This window comes from Paramacrobiotus metropolitanus, unplaced genomic scaffold, assembly GCF_019649055.1.
Source record: "Paramacrobiotus metropolitanus isolate TYO unplaced genomic scaffold, Prichtersi_v1.0 Parri_scaffold0000273, whole genome shotgun sequence".
Classification (NCBI taxonomy): Eukaryota; Metazoa; Tardigrada; class Eutardigrada; order Parachela; family Macrobiotidae; genus Paramacrobiotus; species Paramacrobiotus metropolitanus.
In genome coordinates, this window is record NW_026570493.1 from 10,011 (window position 1) to 25,904 (window position 15,894).

The 15,894-nt window shown below is 52.4% G+C and overlaps 1 protein-coding gene across 1 annotated transcript; it reads right to left on the reverse strand.

The window, feature by feature from the left end:
* Positions 1–11,059: 11,059 nt before the first annotated feature.
* Positions 11,060–14,552, reverse strand: LOC129601753 (kelch-like protein 3). The gene is made up of 5 exons (XM_055500626.1): positions 14,436–14,552; positions 13,827–14,279; positions 12,840–13,069; positions 12,045–12,670; positions 11,060–11,582 (listed from the first exon to the last, which is right to left on the reverse strand). The coding sequence occupies exons 2-5, from the start codon at positions 14,266–14,268 to the stop codon at positions 11,060–11,062; spliced, it is 1,821 nt and encodes a 606-aa protein (XP_055356601.1). The 5' UTR covers positions 14,269–14,279; positions 14,436–14,552.
* Positions 14,553–15,894: the final 1,342 nt, after the last annotated feature.

Genomic DNA, 15,894 nt, shown 5'->3' on the forward strand with positions numbered 1-15,894 from the left:
GCACGTCTGACATCGGTCGATGTAGTCGTGTATGTCGCAGCTCATGCGGTCCCAGTAGTACCGGAGTTTGGCTGCTTCAATGGTCTTGCGGTATCCAAAATGGTTCCCTGTTTTTCCATCATGGAGGGACTGGATAATGTTTTTCCGCATAAACAGAGGGACAACGAATCTCCTTTCGAGTTTCGCGTTGATTTCGGTGAGTCGGTAGAGCACACCTTTGTCCATCTGGTAATGTTCGGGTAATTTGGACCTCTTGTCCAATTCACTTTGGTGTTCCAACTCATAGATTTTCTTGACCAGAGTTGGATCACGGTGTTGCATCCGTCGCAATTCTTGCGCGGTGCGGTCTGTGACTTTTTCTGGACACGGTGGGACTTCGGGCTCTGGCTCTCCCGGTGTGGGCGCCGGTACATTGATGACCCGTATGTGCGCCGTGCTGAATTGATCCCAATCTGTGATTGCGTTGCAATCAGGAAGGAGAGGCTTGTCCCATTCATTTGCGGGGTCCTCATCCGTGACTTGCAGCCTGCGCACCTTTATGATGCGTGCTGAAATCTCGTCTTTATAATCCTCGAAGTTAGGGACTTGGTCCAACTCTTCGTGTGGGCCTTTGTCGTCGTCCCTTTCGAGTAGCCATCTGGACAATGCGTCAGCATTGTCACAGAATGTGCCTGGCTTGTACTCAATGGTAATGTCCCTTCCCTGTAAGGCGAGGGCCCATCGAGTAAGACGAGGATTGATGCCGGGCCGGTTAGACTCGCATCTGAGCAGATTGGTTAGGGCTCTGTGGTCCGTCCTTACTGTGAAAGGTCCGTGGTCGATGTAGTGCTTGAACTTTTGGACGGCCCACACTACGGCTAAGCATTCCCATTCGGTCACGCCGTAGTTCTTCTCAGCCCCATGCAGGACACGGCTTGCGTAGGCAGTTGGCCTTGAGTCCTGGCTGAGCATGGCTCCGATGCCAGCGCCACTTGCATCACATTCGATGGTGGTCTGCTTGGTCGCATCGAATTTGGCCAATATTGGGGCTTCCGTTAGGGCCTTTTTGATTTCATTGAACTCAGCGGTGTGGGCGTCGGTCCAGTCGTTCTTCACTGAACTTTCCTTCCGCAGGAGTTCATACATCTTGGAAGTCTTCTGGGCGTAGCCCAGAATGAACTTCCGGTAGTAGTTAGCGAGTCCAAGAAACGAGCGAAGTTGACGCTCGGTCTTGGACGGTAGTTTCTCGGCGATGGCCGCTACCTTCTCGGGATCAGTATGGACACCGTCCTTGCTGAGGATGTGTCCGAGGAATTGGAGTTTTACCATTCCAAATTCGCATTTCGACGATTTTATCGTGAATCCGGCATCTCTGAGGCAGAGGAGCGTGTTTCTGAACGCCTTCCTGAATTCCTCGAATGTTTTGCCGAAGAATATCACGTCGTCGATATATGCGAAGACGCCGCCTTGTTTGCGTGCTGGCGCCATAATCTTGTCCATTGTCATTTGGAATGTGGCTGGCCCGTTGCAGACGCCAAACGGCATTCGTTTGAACCGGAACATCCCTTCTGGAGTCACGAAGGTAGTGTAGTCCATCGACGCTGGATCCATGGGGATTTGCCAGAATCCGGACTGACAATCTACCTTGCCGTAGTAGGCGTTGCCTGCGCATTGATCCAGAAGTTCGTCTGGATTGGGCAATGGATAGTTGTTCTTCTTGGTCACCGAGTTCAGCTTTATGTAATTTATGCAGAACCGGGTGCCCATGGTCCCATCGCCGTTTTTCTTCGAGGCGAGGACCACTGGGAAACTCCACGCTGCCATGGACGGTTCAATTACGCCTTGGTCCAACATTTCTTGGACGTGCTTGTTTATGAACTCTCGTCCCTTCCAACTCGTTCGGGTTGGGTTCATTTTAATTGGTGCAGCGTCGCCCACTTCTATGACGTGAGTCACTCCTTTGGCGTCGCCGTAAGGCTTTTTGGACGTCGGGAATATGGCCCGGAGTTCCCATAAGTCCTGACGGAGTAGAGCGGTCTGCTCTTCAGTCAGGTGATCGCCGAAGTGTGCATTAGCGATGTGAGCGCGGATTTCGCGCTCCACTTCAGGATCTTCCTCTCCGGTCTGGAGGGAATTGATCTTGGCGTAATCTTCATCCGAGATTTCCTTCGTATGGCTCCACTTGGCCCATGTTAACTCCTTTCCGGAGTATATGGGGCTCTTTGGAGTAGTTTGACACCAGTATGGTGAAACTGTTGCCATCATGCTGGACTGGTCCGTCGAGCATGGCCAGACTCCGTTTGGTGTCTTGGCTTCCGAGGTACATGAGTTTCTGTCTCGGGTCGACAGGAAAGTCAATGGTAACTTGGACCGGGGTGATGGACTCCGGTGGGAGCTCCACTTTTACAGTTGCCCGGACCATAGCGTAGTCAGTTATGACTCGCTGTCTGGTAGGGTTATGTCCCGCCTCTTTTGGCCATGGTAAGGCGCTGGCGGCCGGTATGTCCCAGTCTACTCCGTCCTCCCTGATGTCCGCTCCATGTAAATCGCTGTAGTACATGTAGCCGATTCTGGCACCTTTGCGGAGGATCTGGTCTCGCATGGACTTATTTTGGATTTGAATCCATGCGTACTCGTCGTGACGGGTATGTACCTTCGCCTCGATCGGTAAGAGCTGGCGGTGTGGTCGTCGCAACGAGTTAAAGTAGATTGGGCGATTCGGGTCCATGGTTCTGTATGTGCGGACCTTAACCCAGCATGTTGAGTAAGCTGGTATGGTATACCGCTTATGCGCGAAGACGACCTCCTTTTCCTCTTTAAGGCCTTCCATCTGCCGGTGCAATCTAGTTTGGCGGATGGTGGGTGCTTCGGCCCGGAATTGAAGGATTTCTGCGTCATCTTCGTCATCACTCGACTCCTCCGATGATTGATTATCAGAGTCCGTGTCCGGTGAGTCACTTGAGCTTTGGACGTCCGAATCGGTAGACTCGGGTTTATCGTCCTGCGCGGGTTTTGGCTTGCCTTTGTCCTCGTTAGAGGTTGGCGCGCCGCCGGCCGCTGTTGGTGCCGGTTCCGGCGTGAGATCCACCTCTTGGATCTCTGGCGTTCCGGTTGCGATTTCCTGTTGTTCAGGTTCGTCCGGTTCCGCCAAAGTGGTTGGACGGCTCCCATTAGGGAGTGGCGAGGCTGGTCGGCCTTTTGCCCAACGTTGAGTCGAACGGGTTTGTATGGCCCGTATTACCGCTTCAACGCCGTCTCCACATAGAGGACAAGTCAATTGGACTTCCTCTGATGAAGGGTTCTGCTCGTTCTGGCTGGTGTCCCTTCGATGGCCTCCCTGTTCTGGGTGTGGGCCATCATTTAAGCGCACTTTTGTCGCTATATGCGGTGCAGCTTCCGGCAATGGTTCCGGTATGGTCCTGACGTTAGTCAGGCTCAGGTCGTACTTTGGCCATATGCTGACGGTTAAGCCAGGGTGTTGGGCCACTTGTCTTCGAAGCGTTATAATATCATCGAAGAGATCCGTGCACATCTTTTGGAGTGCTTTGGGCATTTCCATGTGGTACTCCCTGTATTCCCACACGAGGGCTAGACGTTCGTCCTCCCATAAAGCTCCTTCTTGGACCAAGTCGTCCAGTTCTTGGGCGAATGGTCCGTATTGTGCGGCAATTTGCGGCCACGTTAGTGGTTCGCCTTTGTCTTCAAGCCAGCCCTCTTCTAGGGCAAGGAGTTGGTTAGCGCGGTATTCCAGGAAATTTCTGACTCCTGTGAACCAAGTTTTGTAGCGCTGGACCAGGTTCTCCTTAATTTCTCTGTCTGGCACCGGCCGTTGGCACGGTGCCTCTGGTATCGGGATAGTCTTTACTATCCCGTGATTTGGCTTGAGTATGCCTGCACGGAATTGAGTCATATACCGCTCGATTGCGTTATGGACGCGCAGCTCCCATATGAGGCTTTCAATGGTGTCCAGGCATTCCCAGCAGGTGGAAGGAGAACTTTTCGGGTGATCAAGCCGATTAACTCTCACTTCATCATCTGGTCCCGGTGCCTCTGGTATCGGGATAGACTTTACCGCGTCCCAAACGATTTCTTCGTTTGGCTTGAGGATGAAGGTAAACTTGGAGTGGAGATAGTCACAACCAAGTAGTACGTGCACGTCCGTTAACGTCGGTTGGACGAAGAACGTGTGGTGGCTCTTGTATCCCTGCAGTGTCACCGGTACGGTGCAGCAGTGGGAGACCACAAAGGCGGTTTGTCCGCCAACACCAAGGATTTTGGTGTTCCGTCCTAATGGCTCTGTTTTGATGCCATTGGCGGTGCAGAATTGCTGGCTGATGAGGGATGTCTCCGCTCCAGTATCCAGCATAGCGAGCGTGTGGACTGGTCCAATTTGAACTTTGTGCGTCCATGCTCTGACAGTTTTCGGTTTGCGATTCTCGTCAAGGCCAACTGTCACTTCCCGCATCACCGGTACTATGGGGATTAGCGACACTGGTCCTGGGTCGTCAGGAGCGTAGTGAGGTGAAGGTGGCTCCTGTTGGACAGACTCTTCCTGTGGTAGTGTTTCCGCAACCCGTAGGGTGGAAAACATACTTTTGGTGTTAAGGAAGGACCGTGAACTTTTTATGGTTCGCACCGTTGGTGTGGTGCCGAGAGGTTTTGTCCACCGATCTGGGGCCAGCAGGTACGGGGACTTGACGCCTCAAGAGGTTCGGTTGTCCAGTCTTTCAGGGATCCGACCTCGCTGTCCGTATCTTGTACGGACCATCCTTCCGGTGCACTGTCGGAGGATGTGTCTGACGCCGATTTAGGATACGTCATGTTTGTGATGCGACGTCTCTCTTTGCCACGTATTCGGTTGGCCTTAGGGGTTGAGGCTCCGAGTTTTGGTGATCGGTTGGCCTTAGGGTTAGTTGAGGCTCCGAAAATCGACTTGGTCGCCTGCAGTGCGACTGTCGGCCTGGCATCAATTCTAGAGCCAGGTGGCTCAAGCGCTGGTTTGGCGCCGAGCCTGGATCCGCTGGTGGGCTGTTGAGCCATGTGGGTTAGCTTGGGATCCATGTAGGGATTAGTTAAGTACGGGTTATTAATGGTGTAGGTTATGTCCGGCGGTTTAGGTTCCGGTCTTAGGTCAGGTGAGTTGCCGATACTCCCCGACCTTAGGCGTTTCCCGCGGTTGGGCTGACCCGGCTAGGGCCACCGCCGCTGTTGCCATTTGGCTGCACCAGCTGCTCCGGTATGGGTGGTAGCGCTGGCCTCTCATTGGCTGGCGTCTGGTATCCCTGCTTTGGACCATTCTGGCGATTTCCGCCACCGGGCCCACTTCCTGAGCCGGTGGACTGCCTTCGGTTGCCTATCCCCCCATTAACACGTGGTGATCTGGGTTGTTTGGGTGGCACTAAGCCGAGGCGGTTAGGATTGGCTGACCCGGTAGGGTAGCCTTTTTGGTAGCGATTTCGCCAATCCAAATACCACTTTCGGTTGGGATTTTCGCCATATGGCCTGTTCGCATAGCCACAGCCGTCGGTTGGGTGATTTCCCCACAGGCAGTGGTTGCAGGTAATTATCCCGTCTTTGGCCCATCGCTCGAACATGCGCTCGACTCGGTCGATGTACATGTCCTCCTGTCTGCGGGCCTCTTCGGGGCTCAGAGTCTGGCGTTGGCCACTCTTGCCTCCCGGGCTTCGGTTTTGTCCTCCAGGGCTGTTGCCGCTTTGGTTTCCGCTAAAGCTGGCGTTTTGGCCCTTGGAGAACTTGCCCTTTGGTCCTCCGCCGCTGTTGCCCTGGCTGTAGCCAAAGTTGCCCTGGTTTCGGGCCTGGCCATAGCCGCCACTACCGCCGTTGGGCGGTGTAGACCCACGTTGTGGGGAGGCTAAGTTCAAGGCCGCGATAGCGGCGTATGTTGCCTCGATTTGGGCTTGTGTAGCCTGCGGGGGATAGAGTGCCGGTTGTTGCGGTACGACTTGGGCTGGTGGCGTTTGTATGGCCGTTCGGATGGTTGGGTATCCGCGGCCCGCCTTCCCTTCGTACTCCGGCTTTCCCATTGTGTATTGCCGGACATAGTCCCGGAATTCTGCCGGTGACTTTGGTATCCGGATATCCAGAGCGCGGCGCAGTTCTGGCTCCTTCACATTCTCTCGCAAGAAGTGAAGTGTCATGGTATCGTCCAAGCCAGCGCGCGTCTGGAGAGTCAGCATGGCGTCGTAGTACTGCTCAGGGTTTCGGTCAAGTGTTGGTAGTACCGATGAGTGATTTCTCCCATGGCAGTGGCCTGCTGATTATCGTCGCCATATCGAGTGGCAAACTTTTGGAGCCACTCTTCCACTGTCCAGCCATCCTCGTCTTCACGATTGGCTTGGCCAGTGTACCATTCTTTTACAGGGTCCGAAAGGGCCATGTAAATGCGGCTCATGAAGTCCGGATCTGGTTTGTTCAGATCGGACGACTGCTTACAGATCCGTCGGACCTGAGCAAGCCATCCTTTCACCATTGTCTTGTTGCCGTCGAATTTTGGCAACTCGGTGCGGACTTGAGCTCTCGCGGTGGCTTTTCCCATCTCTTGGGCCATTTCCTTTATTTGCTCTCTGGTTGAGAGAGCTGGGCTGGCCGGTGGTGATGGGGCAGGTGTTGGCTGCTGTGGTATTAGCGGCACTTGCTGAGGTTGGGCCCACATTGGTTGGCCCGGTACGATCTGGATAGCCCCGTTGGACGCCATCCATGCGTATGCTCCATTCGGAAGCTGGACCAACATGGGCGCATTTTGGCCCTGGCCTGGTTGGGCTGCTGGTCCTGGTGGCATGGCCGCTGTTGGCGGTATGCCTGATGGTTGGGGCACGTTTTGGCCCGTGGGCGTGGTTTGGCCCATCTGTGGCTGAGCTTGGCCCGTTGGGGCTGCCGCCGTGATAGGAGGGCCAAATAGGCTTAGTTGGCCTACTAATGGTGGTTGCACCGTTGGTGTACCACTTTGGCCTCCTATCTGTCCTTGCATGGCCGATGGCCCGAACATAAGGCTCGGCTGGCTGGTCCTGTTTGGATCCATGCTGCTAATGTGAGCCTGGCTTGTGGCCGGTTGTGGACTGAAGTTGAAGTCCATGTTCGGGAATATTGACGGGTACAAGGACGGGTACGATGGCTTTGATCCGTAGTTGCTGTGGCTTGGATCAAAGCTTGGCCCGCTTGACGTAGACGGATAAGTCTGCGTTGCGGGCGTCACTATCGTCGTTGGACCAATAGTGGCAGTTGTGGTGACCGGGACTGGTGGTGGCGGCAGTGTTACTGTCGCCGTTGATGTTCCGCGGTCCACCGGGCTGGGAGGCGCAGGTATGGTTGGCCCTTTTGGTGGATCTCCAACCGATGGTCCTTCCACAGCCATGTTGACTTGGTAATCTTGGTGATGATACACTGGCTCGCGGTAGAAGCGTTGGCCCTGCCGCAGAGCCTCGTCGACTTTTTCTTGTCGGCGTTGTGTATCCGAGTCTGGGAAGGTGTAGTAGGACGGTGGTTCAGCGGACAACTCGGAGTTAATATCTACGAGGTGTGATTTCTCCGCATCTAAGCAGGCGTTTTCCGTGCTTAGCCTTTCCAGTTCCTCGTTCATCTCGGTTATGCGTTGTGTGGCCGCCTGGTAGTCTTTGACCAGGCCGGCATTATTGGCCTCCAATGTGATGATTCGGTCATGTTGGCCCTGGATCACCTGTTTGGCTTGAGCGAAGGCCTGTTCCAATTGGACGAAGTTTTGGTGTCCAATGGTGCTGTTCTGCTCAAGTTGTGCCCGAATGGTCGCTTCGGTATTGAGCTGGCTCTGGAGGGCAACGATCTGTTGCTGGAGTTGCACGTTCTGTGCCTCCTTCTGTTGAACCGTTTGGCTCAACAGTCCTCCTTGTTGAATCGTCTTGATGAGATTTTGGTGACTCTCATAAAGAAGATTGTAGCCGTTCCGCAGGCGGTTAATTTCATCCTGCAGGTTGGCCAAGTCTTCGGTGAGACGCTCGTTTTCCCTCTGTAGGCGGTCCGCCTCAGAGTCGGTGTCGTCAATAGTTGTCCGGGCCGCGGCCAAGTCGTCCCTGGCTTTGGCCAGCTCAGTCCTCGTAGAGGTGAGCAGGGCTTCAAGGCCCGCCACAGCCATTTCTAGGCTGTGGATTGTCCTGTTGAGCTGGTCTCGCTCAGCGTTAGGACATGGTGACAACTTGAGCTGAGTTAGCTCAAGTTGGGTCTGGGCCAGTATGGCCGAGACACGTTTAGCCTCTGCGTCCGATTGGACCGCAAGGTTTTTATGCCGGCAGATCTCATCCTGCATCCAACGTTCGGATAGCAGGGCCGCTTCTGCCATGTCCGCCAGCTGTTTAGTCAGGTCCCGTACTGTGGTCCTGAGTTGGTCGACTTCGTCGATTTCTTCGGGCCGGGTTGCCTGGTTCAGCTTTGGCGGAGTGACGCTGGCGCGGGTTGTGTCCCAGGAAGGCCGGTTTAGGTCCATCCTGGCTGTGGCCCTGCTAAGTTGTGCCAGGTCCACAATTGGCTCTCCGTCCGGTTTGGACGGGCCAGACGCGCCGATGACGTCATTGGTTGGCGATGGCGTTGCAGGGGTTGAGCCATCGACTTCAAACATGATGGGCGACTGACTCACGGGCTGTTGGCCCTGGTCATGTGCCTTTGGACCAGCCTTTTTGGCTTGGCCCTTTGCCTTGCGTCCACCTTTGGTCACCGTTGGTGCCGCGGGTTGGATCTGGTCCGCTCCCGGTAGGGTTGGACTTGTTATCAGATCCTGGACGTCAAGGTTGGACCGGGCCAAGTTGTTTGGCCCTGGTCCATCAGTGCGTGTCTTATCCTCACTTGTGGCCGCCGTCGGCGCCTCAAGTTGGACTTGGCCCGAGCCAGGTATGGCCGGTTGTTGCGCCAAGTCCCGAGGGCACTGTTGGCCTGGGCCGTCCTCTCGGCACGAGGTTGGCTGTCCAGAGGCTGGTTGGCCTCGGACAGTTCGTCGGATGCCTCCTGGAATGTGTCGTCCCGGGTGGCGTCCAGACTTTCATCACTTGTCTCCAAGTCGGCCGGCAGGATTTGTCTGTCCCGCCTGGCTTTGGCCTCGACCGAACTCGTTGAGCCGGCCGAGTTTGGCTCGTCTGGTTCAGAACCGCCCTGTTTGGCCCTGCGGAAACCGTAAGTTCCCGGTGGGTCGCGTGTGGCATAGTTCTTCCCCAGTTGCTTCTTATATTCGTTGGGTTGGCGCCCGTCCATAGGACTGAGCAATCTCCGTTGGAGTTGCTCATGGCTGGTGTATGGCATCACCTTGGCCAAGGCGCTTTCAATCTGGCCCATGGTATTGGGACTTAGAAAATTTCTTTGGTCTTGGTCCGGACCGGAACGTTGAGTTGGCTGTCGCGGGTTGGTGCTGGTCAGGTGCGCTAGAGCTCAGGTTCAGCGTTAGCTTCCTATGGCCCTATGTTACGTTACTGACCAGTGTGACGTCACGTACGAAATGGTTTTGCAAAAAGCTCTACGTCACGAGTAGCGTGCCGTGAGCAAAAAATGCAAAAAAAGTATGAGTCACTATGACTGTTATAACACGGGGAAGTTTCCCACGCGTTCTGATTGGTCAAAATTTTATGGAAAATAACCACGCTGACGTCACGCGACTTTTTCGCGAAAATTCCGGCTGGACAAAATGGCGGTTGTTTTTCGCCGATAATTCGGTAAAAATCAAAGAAAAATTTTGCGAGAGTAACGTTACACAATTCTAGTGTAAAATTTCTCGAGGAATCCGAAAATGTAATTTTTAAGCGAATCGGACCACAGGTTCGAAAGTTATAGAATTTTAAAGTTAGGTTCTACGCGGAAACCTCCAATTTTTGAAAGTTCTACGAAAACCTACGACGCCACAGCAGGTCTTACCGGCGGTTTGTTCGCTCCAAACTGCTGCTCCGTCGTTCCCCTTCACCCTTTTCTATCGTAAGGGCCGCAGCGCACCCGATAGGGCGTAATGGTGTGGCAGGACCGTACCGAACGCAGTTTTGCGCCGGGAACCAAAGCTGCGGGAGGTCTACTTATAGACGCTGACCCGTATCAACGCAACCCGGTAGGGTGCTTATTTGGTCAACAGCGACGTACCCAACTCAGTTTTTGAGCGGGGAGCCAAAGCTGCGGGGGACCTACTTATAGGCATCGACCCGTATGAATAATCCGTCGCGCAGCAGACTTCCAATGAAGTCTGTATGATGCAGGAGATGTGGTCGCGGGATGGCTGGCCTACTTATAGGCAATCAGCGTAGTTCGACCGGTGATGCCTTCACTGGGAGATCAGAGGTTCCAGGAAAGAAAAACCGAACGATACTGCTACCATGTCAGATATGACACAGAGGCAGATGAAAAATGGGGCAAATATCGCCTTTATTGGTACAATAAAGCAACAACAACAACACAAAACCAACAGAAAACCCAATGTGGGAAAAGCTGTGGAAAAAGTGCCTGCAGTGCGCTATCAAGGAATCGTGATAATGATTCCGCGTGCTGCGGGTATGCAACAGCTGATGCTGCAAAGCATGGAATCGCCCGTAGGCGCAGGGCTCCGCCCCCAAGAGTGCAGAGGAATGCGCTGATTGGTCAGCGTAGACAAAGTATACGCTGAGTAAGCAGCGTAATAGCGCGGCACGAACGGCGTTGCCGTGTGCGGGCGGGCGACAGAGAAAGCCACAAGAGGTGTCTACCGCCTCGAGTGAGCGGTCTCTGACAAAATGATATCGATACCGAATTTACAGCTGGTCATTTTCTCAGGAATCGTTTTTCACTCAGTTACGCAAAAGTCAACAAACTTAAGAAACATATCTGTAAGTCACGTTAAAGCATAAACGTAGTAAAAGCATTCATTCCGCACAGTTAACCAGTATAATGTAATGAGAGTCCATGCCTACGGCATAGTGTACAATTTATAGTGCAGTGGTATCAGTCACGCCTATTCTTTGGGTTCGAAGGTCAAATAACCAGTTAGTCTAAACATATGCAAACTTCCCGTCAAAGAGCTGATTATTTCTTCCCGGGCGACGGAGTCGCTGCCTGTCCGTTGGCTCCACCCAGCCATTCTTCCAGTAGATCACGGCAGCGCTTTGTTGTTGACGGTGAGCGTCACACAGGCCGACACCGGGGAGGAGCGTGCCCCACGGGCCCCGACCGGATACCCCATACTCCGGCGATGCGCCGCGACGGTGTACACTTCCATGGAGGTAAGCTCCATTCCGTCGCGGCAGCACCCACCGCATACAAACAGTTTGTCCTTCAGAACGAACATACTGTGTCCATACCGCGGCACGGTCAGGCCGGGCAGGGGCTGCCACTGGGCGCCGGCCACGCCCAACTGCAGCCGCTCGCAACTGCTGAGGACGGTCGAGTCGCGTCCCACACCGCCCGTCACATACAGATAGCCGTTGTGGACTTTGGCGGCGAAACTGCAGCGCGCCTCTCGCATAGCCGGCAGCTCGCTCCACTGGTTTGTCCCGGCGTTGTATATGTCGCCCGTGGCCAGGATGTTGCATTGACGGCCCTTGGCGGGATATCCGCCGCAGATGATGAAGTAATGATGCGGCCCCTCTTGCCAGACGTCGAAGCCCGCTTCCTTCCTGCCAACCAATCAACTGATTGAAAAAAGCTACCGATTTAGCAACCGCGAAACGTATATATTGTACAAGCCAGATTTATAATGGGCTGCGTAAAGATACAGCAAAAAATGTACTGTAGTCGCGCGATTTGTATGCACCACAGAGTCTGGTATACGGAAATCGTCGCATACTCTGCAGCATGCTCTACGTAACGTGTGCGTGTGTAGGTTAAAAAAATTCGCTGATTCTGAATCGGTAATCCGTTTGCGTTAAATAAAAAAGTTTGGGGGGTAAACTGAATTTGCTAATAACCTGACGAAGTCCACCGCCTTTATTATTTGTACCATATGTATTCTGATGCCTGTTGCCTGTTAAAAGAGAGTTTCCGTATAAAATGCAACCAAACGATTCTGTGCTCAACTGCTCATACAAAATGCACTCACTGCTTCCCAAAAAAGCCCAAATATATGCTACAGCACCCACCTCATCTGCTTGGGGTTTTGGATATCGCGGTCGAATTGGCGCGTAACGGGATCGAAGGCGTAGGAGGCCGTGTTCCGGGTGGCGCCGGTGTTCCAGCCGTACACGCGACCGTTGAGGCTGACCAGCGGTGAGGCGGCGCCCGTCAGCGGCTCCTCGCACAACTGCTCCAGCGACATCTTCGATGCATCAGTGCCCTCTATTGCCAACGCGTAGGTACGCAGCTGCGCACCATGCTCCACGCGGAACCACACCCGATTGCCCACTACCGGGCCCATCTCTTTCATTGTGTTCCACGTCTGTAATTCAGCCGGTAGCGGAATAGCGAGCAGCTTGTTCTGGCGCATGTCGTACAGGCGCAGGCTGGCGGTGTGCCGGTCAGCGGAGAACAGGCAAGCCACCTCGGTGAAGATGCGCTCGCGTGGCGCGGCGGTGTAACGGACGGCGGCCGGCGGGAAGACGCAGGTTTCTAGTTCCAGCAGAGCATCGCGCAGCGGTCCGGCGGCGGTAAGGATGGCCACAGGCAGAACCTCAGGCAAAAGATCCCAGCGAATCTCCGGCATAACAGCCTTGAAGTTCTCCGACGTCCAGCGCGCCGGATAATCCACGTGGAACCAGTTCATCACTTTCTGGAACAAGTAGGCAAGACAGTAAGTGACCTTAAAGGTGGCTGCCACGCTAAAGGCTTTTTAAACAGACGGCTAATGCGTTTAAGGCTTTATTCTAGTTCTAGTTATTATGTTTTTCTTAGGTACCATAAAGTTTTCTATGTTTTCTCAGGTTTTTAAGACATTTTACCTGGTAAACCTCCATTTCGTTGGACAGCGGGAGGAAATCCTGCCGAATGACGGCCAGTAGTTCACTGAGCGACAGACGCGCGCCTATCAGGGTGGAGTCAGCCGGGACTCGGTTCTGGTTGACACTTTCCGACGCGCTGGCGCTGCTCGGCTTCGGCACGGTAGCTTGCGGCGTGGTAGTCTGGACCCTCTTGTTCACGACTGTTTTGTTCACGACTGTTTTCGGTGTATCTACGATGCAGAGAAACAAATACTGCCACTGCAGTGAATGCTACCCATTGAACGCATTGACAAGCGTTTTATATGTAATTGAATACTGGCGAATGTTCTAGAGAACCCGGCACATGATAGTAAGATCGTGCACATCTTTTGCAACTTCTTGCTTACGCATATTCTGCAACGTTTCTGCAACCAAATAATCTGGACGAATATCCTTAAACCTGAAACCGGGAATACGCCCAATATGCGGCTAAGAATAGACAAGTAACTCATTTGCCTCGATTTTATGTACGCAGCATGGGATTTTAAAAACTGCCGGACACAGCATACGCCCATTACCAAAATCCGCTTCATAAGGCACAACTACTATTATTATCATTATTTTTATTACACTAGCCAACTTATTCACTGATGAAGATAGCTTTTCAGGATAATGGAAAATTTTTGGGACATTTTGAAAATTTTATACTTTTCTTGGTTTGATTTTATGAGATAAAACTAACCCAGGACATACAATACGAAACCAACACGGCTTTTCAGTAATTATACAATTATTGTACGATAATTATAATACTATAATACATAATTATAAATGTAATACAATTATAAATATATTTATAAATATAACGACAATTATAAATATAATACAATTATTTATTATTATAATTATTGTACGATACGATCTTGGTACAGTGGCATGTACCGGGGCACTTTCGTTAATCTCCAGAGTTTCCCTTTAGTAACTACTACGTCGAGACGCGGTGCTTACTTTCAGCAGCATTAAGGGTGGATGGCAGGGGAATCCTGAGAAATGCCGCGGCCTCCTGCAGCTGCCGGGCCGTACCCGCGCCATCGCGATTAGCGCGACCGGCGTCCAACGGCAAACGCGGATGGAGTGCGGCCTGCAGGACCAGATGCGCTGACCACGGATCGATGTTGGCCGGCAGACGGAGGTGGCACTGGTTGTCCTGTCGGCGCCACGGCTGCCCCAACGCCTCCACCGCCGACCAGGGACTGTACACCGTAAACTGCCCCGTCACCACCGCTACTAACTGCTGCGACGACGACGACGACGACGCGCGTGGCTCACCGCCGCCACCGCTCACGCTGCGGTCACGGTCAGCATCCGGTTTGGTGCAGATAATCTTGATTGTACTGCTACCAGCGTCCTCCGCTTTGCGCTTCCCCACATTCTCGGGCTGATTCTCCATGATCCGATCCGCTACATACAGTACAAGAAGTGTTAGGGATGAATTTTAACACTTGGGTTTCAACCAGCGGAAGCATCCAGTATTTTTCTCCAAGTTTCGAAATCAATTTTAGAATTTTAAATTTTAATATAACAATCAGGAAAAAAACCAGTCTGATAGGAACTTACCTACTGTATATCCTTTAGCAAACAACTGCAGGATCGCGCAAGCGCCAAATGTTCATAGGGAACAGAAACCAGATAAAGCAGTCAAAAGCGGTATAAGATGGAACTGTACAATATGTGTACTTGGGCTCTTCTGAACTTAATATTGAATTTTAAATGGACTAATTAAATCTGAAACGCCGACCTCCGCTAAAATAGCGAGAACGTACAGATTGTAGCAGAAATTTCGGCAAGTAATATGGCCAAACACACACAAAGAACCGCGGCAGCGCGCGGTGTCTGCAGAAAACACGCGTCTGGCAGTGCCAAATCGATAATCAGATGGGCGTGGTAGAGATAGTGGATTGGTGGATGTAGAAACCCGGCACCGGCACTGTAGGCAACGATCCTTTGTGAGTCAGCTTCTCCTTATCAACAAACCCGCGTCCATGCAGACAGGCAGGCACCGTGTCACCTCGCTCTCACGCTATCGACGCAGATCTAGTAGATAAAATACGCGCTTACAGATTAGCCCGATCAATCCTAGCTAAACTTCTTGAGAAAGATATCGCGAAATAAAATGCGAAAGCAGTTTTGCCTGAGATTGAAGAGACGGTTTTTTCGCGTAATCTGGCAGTTACTGTAATTAGCCAAATACAGCTTTTCGCAAGCATACACGGTAGACTGAAGTAGGAAACCGCACATTCAGACATGCATGACGCATGTAGTCGCGGACACCTTTAAAAAATGCGTTTTTCGAGATGCGTGTGCTACATTGTGCGTCTTCCAGGTCTTTGCATATATACTTATACGTTTGCTCTGACAGTGTGAATTGGTGCGACAGATAAGAATCAATTACTAAATGAGATGCAGTTCCAGCGCCGATACATGCGGCACTTTTGCCCCTTGATCCTGCCGAAATCACAAGCGCCACTTTGGACGGACGTGCGCAGAAACGGCTTCTTTCATTTCCACCAACAGTAAAGAGCTGAAGCATAGCAGCCACTCGGAGTCTTATTAGTAAGTGAGCATTGCGATCCATCTCGGAATCAGTAATGGCCATGCGAGGAGCAGAAGACTGGGACGATCGATCCGCTGATTAACATCAACGGTCGCCTCTACGGTTGGGCTACCGACACCACGCAAAACTCCGCCTCCTACATGTTCGATCCCGACACGCACCAATTCCACCATAATATCCGCCATCCCAACCTCATCAGGTTGGTCATTTCTCTCGCTAACGTATACTTCGCTTTTTCTCATATTTTGGTCACTTTAATTATACAGTTTCATATTCCGGTCACCAGGTAACAAAACAAGACAAAATTCACAGAAATGGTAGGTTTTCATAGAAACGACCTCTCCCATTTAATTGGCAAAGTAAAAAGCAAGTTGTGCGATCAGCAGAAATTTATGTAGTGCGAAACGTGTGCGGTCGTACCAGTGACCGGAATATGACACCATTCACTGAAAGTGACCGGAA